This window comes from Ipomoea nil, unplaced genomic scaffold (assembly GCF_001879475.1).
Source record: "Ipomoea nil cultivar Tokyo-kokei standard unplaced genomic scaffold, Asagao_1.1 scaffold3384, whole genome shotgun sequence".
NCBI classification, from domain to species: Eukaryota; Viridiplantae; Streptophyta; class Magnoliopsida; order Solanales; family Convolvulaceae; genus Ipomoea; species Ipomoea nil.
In genome coordinates, this window is record NW_017619812.1 from 2,017,422 (window position 1) to 2,024,130 (window position 6,709).

Genomic DNA, 6,709 nt, shown 5'->3' on the forward strand with positions numbered 1-6,709 from the left:
TGCCAACATTGGCCGCGGGTAGGTGGCGGGTCCCCTACCCCCACCTACCCCCCACTGACTCTTTCATCACCGAAAACGCCCCGGGAACCATTGTGGAACCCGAAACCATGCTTAGACACTTTCAAACGCAATTGATAACAACACGTAGACAATTAACGGATCCAAACGCAAGAACATACGGCACATAACCTATCATGCTTTTCTAAACATAATCAATACCCAAACATACGAATTCCCGCCCAATATACCAAGAATAATACCATACGAGTTCCACGATACAACCTAGGGTTCTAATTACTTTTAAATCAACAAGAACACAATTCATCTTCTAATATCAAGATTCGGTAGGAATATCACATAAACATCAAGAACATCATATAATCATCAAGAACATCAAGAGCACCACATAATCATCAAGAACATCAAGAACACCATATAATCATCAAGAACCTCTTATCATCAAGATCATCAAGATCACCCATGGAATCTTAACACCAATTATCAAGATCAATATAACGAATCATCAACACACAAGAATATGGGGGAAATCCTAAGAGGGGAATCATAGCTATGAAAATAGGTTTTGTTGAGACATGGGTTACCTCTTAGCCTTAATTTATTCGAGGGAGTAGGACTCGCAGGACTCTTGTTGCTGGGAGCTCCTTCACTTGAAGGATTCTTGTTGTTAGGAGCTCCTTCGCTTGAAGGATTCTTGTTGCCAACAACCTCCATTGTAGTGGATGACCCCTTGTTACGTATAGCTCTGCGTGGCATGGTGGAGCTTCTGTCAATCCTTCGAACGATGTGGCGAGCGATGTCTTGGGCCCCGTGCAGCTGCACTCCTAGGTTCCTCACTCGGCTTCGAGTCATTGCTCCTTCCACGTTTTGGCTATCACCGGAACCGGCCACGGATGATGCCTTAGAGCGGGTAGCTTGAGCGTAGGTCATCTTGGATGAGGGATTTCTTGATGCCATTTTTGGATTCCTTCCGTAAAGAGCCCGCGAATGAACCGTGAAGAGATGAGAGGCAGAGTTGTCCCACTGGGCGTGCCAAAATCTGTAAACACAAAAAAGCAAACTTTGTATATATTCACAAAATTCCTCGTACAGTGTATGTATAATTCAATGCAGGTACAAAATCTCTGTCTAGTCCTCTGATTCTTCACTGACGTTATCTATTGAAACGCCTCCGGGATTCAAATAGCGTAGTCTCCGGGATTTAAGTGGCACGTGCCTCCGGGATTTAAGTGGCGTAGCTTCTGGGATTTAATTGGCGTGACTTCCAACAATGAGCGTCAAGAATTTAGAAGTAATCAACCCTGCAAAATTTCAAAACACATGCAATGGATTCAAGCTGCCTTAAGATCCTCAAATGCCTTCAAAAGACTTCAAGATCTTCGAGACAATCGATTCTGCAAAGCTCCAAAGTACCTGCAATGGACTCAAATTGCCTGCAAGATCAACAAAAATACCTTCAAATCCTCCAAGCGTTCCTCAATGCCTTCAAGCTCTTCAAATGCTCTCAATTCCTCAAGTTTTCAAGTTCTTCAATGCCTTCAAGTTCTTCGAGCTTTCAAATTGTCAAGCGTTCTTCAATACCTTCAAGCTCTCAAGTCTTCAAGTTGTTTTCAATGTATTTGTGGTGTGATTTAAAGAATGAAATTGAGACTCTATTTATAGTTAAGTTTGTAACTAAAATCCCTCAACAAACTCCACTAATATTTATGAAATTAAATTAATTCATTATCTACTAAAATGAACCTTGCCAAAATCAAGTCTAGGTTCATTATTCTATCATCTAATTCAAATTCAAATTAAATTATAATTATCTAATTCAAATATAATAAAATCATATTATATTTAAATTATAATTATAATTATAATTCAATTATGAAATGGGCTTGGACCAATTAATTAATTAATTCAATAGCCCAAATCAAATTTATTTGGACTAATTAAATTAATTTAATTATCATAGCCCAATTAATTAAATTGGACTAATACCCCGAAATTGGACTCGATAATGATTTAATCGGTCCACTTGTCGGCTTCAAATTTTCTGTGTCTACACAAGTAATAGGTGAAAAGTGCACTATGAAGTAAAATAAGCAATTAGAATTCGATTATTTTTTTTAAAAAAAAATACTCATAATTTCTTTAGAAGTAGTATCTGTTCTATACTTTCTCAAATAATTTCAGCTCAAAGAATCTAACTCCATCGTCGGGGTTCAAATCTACGATCATCCATTTACAATGGTAATTGAGATGTCATCACACTACATAATAGATGTGATTTTATTTTTCCACGAACTAATTTTTTTAATAGGTTTGTAAATAATAAAAATAAACTTCATTTTAATTATTAATTGTATTTACAAAGAATTACCGAGATTTTCTGGTTAGTGGATCTCACTTGATAAAATAAAAATAAAAATAAAAATAAAAACAAGTTGATGCATGTTTCGCACACCAACAATGTCCATTGGACGCATTAAAAGTGAGCGTTGACTAATACTGTTTTTTTTTTTTTTTTAATTACAGAATACCCTGTTAAATTGTAAGATTGTGATAAAGGTCTACATTAGACTAATCAATGAATCAATGCAACATATATCAGAGATTTAATTTCCTTTTGCCACTGGTCTACGACTTTAATATTATGTATTGGTTAAGAAGTTATTACATACATTATAATAAGTCAATGGCTAATTATGGCTATATATACTTTTTCAAAATTTCCTTTCTACAAAAATATTTAATGGACGAATTCTAATTGTTAAAGTTAGTATACTCATGTTTTATTAAATTTGATGATGACCCAATAAATTTTGGTACATCTAATCATTAGAGATTGAAAATGTCATTGTGTCTAGTAGTTATTCATTCAGTTACTTCCAACATTTGAGTCATTTGGTTCTTTAATTTATAGGATGGATCACCTCTAGTTATCCAATAGTACTGTTGAGTTTATCGAAATTTAATTTATCTTTTTTTTTATGTAATTTGAGAATTATTACACACGATTAAATTTACTCAGTATACATTTTTGAATAATAATGACTATCGGTATATAAGACATTCACATTTTCGAATGAGTTTTATTACATGGACTCTCATTCTCTACTCCCTCACTTTTACTCACTGACATGGCAAGTTTATGATATGTTATCTTCATTCTATGGGTCTCAAACAAAGTGTTAGCATCAAATTTTTGTGTGAGTGAGTAAAAGTATGGAGTAGAACTTGCTAGTCGAAGTATTATTTTCATTTTCTAATACTCGATATATATAAACTCACAAATCACTAGGAGTAGGGGTGTTAATACGGGTCGGCGGCCTACCCCATTAGGTCAGCCCAACCGAGAACTTTTTGAGTCGTTATGTTGTGCATGGTGCACACGGATGCAAAAACGACGTCGACTTAAAAAAAATAATTCAGAATTGTATAACTACACATCAATAATTTCATAACTATACTTCAAGAATTGCATAACTATACATCCCGAATTGCATAACTACACATCCATAACTTCATTACTATACATCCAAAATTGCATAACTACACATCCATAACTATAAATCCAAAATTGCATAACTTCGTAACTATACATTCAGAATTGCATAACTACACATCCATAATTTCATAACTATAAATCCAGAATTGCATAACTATACATCCATAATTTCATAACTATACATTCAGAAATTATGCACAACATAATGTTGTTGACGGGAATCGAAACTAGATTATTTTTTTTAAAAGTTGGACACGCGTTTTTTAGTCAAAACGTTATCGTTTTTGCATCTGTGTACACCATGCATGGTGCACACGGATGCACAACATAATTTGTCGAACTTTTTTTGGCGGGTTAGCCCTCGAAAGCCGTGTGCTAAGATTATGTAACTCTAGCTCACCTTATGCTGGCTTGAGAGCCCTCGTGACCCGCGAAGATAACGGGCTAACTCGCGTAGTCCACCAATCCGCACAGACCAAGTTCGCAAAGTCCTCATCTTCGCAATTTAAAAGTTATAAGCTGTACTAATTGGCAATTTATATCCTGCACCATGACGCGCGTTGCATTGTGCGTCCAGATGCAAAACGACGTCGTTTCAGATTTTTTTTTTGAAATTTCGCTTCCCAGTGTTTGGCGGTTAATTTTCCTTAAAAAATCTCATATTCAAAAATGTACATAATGTTATACACGAATGTACATAATTGTATACATGAATGTACATAATTGTATAACAAAATATATATACTGTTTTTTAAAAGATAATACACATAATCTAACATAATACATAATAAACATAAACTTTTAACATAATATACATTAACTCTGATCTTAACATAATACACAAAAATTTCCTGATTCGGATGTACATAATTGTATAAAAAAATGTACATAATTGTATAAAAAATATACATAATTGTATGAACAAATATACATAATCACAGCAATTTCCTACCGCACCTTCTAAAATGACGTCGTTTTGGGAGGCGTGCGATGCACAATACTACGCGCGCCGTGGTGTAGAGTATAACGATTGGTACTAATTCGTCCCATCACGAGCTAATATAGGGCTGATTTGTAGGCCCACTTTGACACCTATATATAACTAGGAGCAAATCAAGTTACTTCATCCTTCACCCAATCAATTTCTTGCCATATTACAACGGTTTTAATATTATGTATTGATTAAGAAGTTATCACATGCATCTATAATAAGTCAATGACCTAATCTATTAAGAAGTTGTTTTTAAAAAAAATCTATTAAGAAGTTATCACATGCATGACGGCACAAAATTCAAAATTTCCATTCTAGAAAATTACACAACTGATTCAACTCTACCCATTTGGCCATTTTACGCAATATATATAACAACAAAGTATAAAAATATATTATAATAATATGTAAAGTACAAAAATGAAAACAAATTAAGAATAAAGCCAAAGTCGATTTCTTCAATGAATAGCAAATGTGGCGAGCGGCAGATGAGACTATGTCTAGCATGGCATATGGTCCATATGGAAGGTCCACTCTCTTATTACACCCTGGAAATAATAAACTCTGTTATTATCAAAATGATAAAATGTCAACTAAGAAATTAAAGTCATATTAGAAAATGGCAAAGTTTGATAGGTTCTACATCCATGCATTAATCATGCATGATTTCATGCTTTGCTTATTCATTATGTAAGCAAATGTTTCTAGAACTTCAATATTACGTTGACATTTTAATTTTGAATCACAAAGAAACTTGCGACTATACAAGGACGTGTACTAATTATTTACATATATGTGGTAGACATGACTTCACAACTTTCTATAATGTACATTTTTCAAAATAGCAATAATGTTTTTAAGAAATAAATGTTAACATATATGGTATTATTCTTGGAGAGGGGAAACCTATTAACTCTTTGTGTCCATAGTACTAAAATAAATATAATATAAAGATAAAAGAAATCATTTCCCCTTCTTGAAATATATAATATTTTGGATAATATGAAGATTCCCCATCCACCCGTGGACTAAAAACTTAAAATATGAACACTTTAAATAAATAATAAAAAATACAATGTAAAAATTCGGCGACAGATAAACTAATTAAACTAACTGAAATGAGTTGTTGACCAAACAATGAGATCGAGGACGGGAGGAGCACTTACTGTTGAAATTCTATATTTAACGACGGAGCCGAGGGGTCGGCGATGGCGGCGAAAGCGGCGTCAGAAAGAACCATGGTGGTTTCCGGCCGAGTTGACTTGGAAACCGACGATTGCGCTCGATCCACGATCCGAATCTGAATGGTCTGACCCGCTTTACAAGCTTTGGGCAAAACGGAGCTTATGCAGCTCACCAAGTACTGCCTCCCACAAGATGCGCCGTTGTCCCAAATGCCCTCGCCGGCCGCCGCGAAATAGTTGCTCGACGGAAACTGCGCCGCCCCGCTCCCAAAGCAAGCCGTCGCTGCACATTAATAAAAAAATCAGAACCCCAATACTTATCTACAAAAAGCAAAATCCTTTACTTCGGGCCCACACTTTGATTCGACAGAATTCATGGAGGTGATAAATTACAATGACTTAACAGCTCGTTAAATAGAATATCAGTATTTGATGCTCAGAAGGATCGGAGCCTACTACATTAATATAACTCTCACACTTTAACTGTCTAGGCTTGATCAAGATTCCAATAATACTTTTCCCGAAAAGTTAAATCTCTAATCCCAAGAATCCCCACATCCGACACAAAGTATTTGAGAGGATGTAAATCAGAATGAATCAATGACTAAGCAAACCGGACCAAATGCCCATGCCTGCAACGAATCTGTCCACTTTAGGCAACTCAAATAATATTCCATGCTAATGTATGCTTTGCATGTTTTGATCTGAGGAGCACTGCAGTTTCTTCAAATGGCGGCGCCGGCGACATTACCGGCGATGAATTCCCTAAGAACATTTTGATATTCGGAGATGTCATAAAAAGAAGTATAATTCGATTAACTTACGAGTGTAAGGTGGGCTATACTGGCTTGTAGTCCCTATATCAGCACATGAAGGAGGGGAGAAGAGCAGAAGAATGATGAAGAGAGGGAAGATGAGAGAATGGTGGAGATCTGACATTCTGAGTATCATTAATGGAGAAACAATTATATTATTACAGGGTTTGGAAACGTTGGATCAAGGAAATGGAAGAAGTTTCCT

The 6,709-nt window shown here is 35.4% G+C and overlaps 1 protein-coding gene across 1 annotated transcript; it reads right to left on the reverse strand.

The window, feature by feature from the left end:
• Positions 1-4,890: 4,890 nt before the first annotated feature.
• Positions 4,891-6,709, reverse strand: LOC109171003 (EG45-like domain containing protein). The gene is made up of 3 exons (XM_019320136.1): positions 6,514-6,709; positions 5,672-5,972; positions 4,891-5,053 (listed from the first exon to the last, which is right to left on the reverse strand). The coding sequence occupies exons 1-3, from the start codon at positions 6,638-6,640 to the stop codon at positions 5,047-5,049; spliced, it is 435 nt and encodes a 144-aa protein (XP_019175681.1). The 5' UTR covers positions 6,641-6,709; the 3' UTR covers positions 4,891-5,046.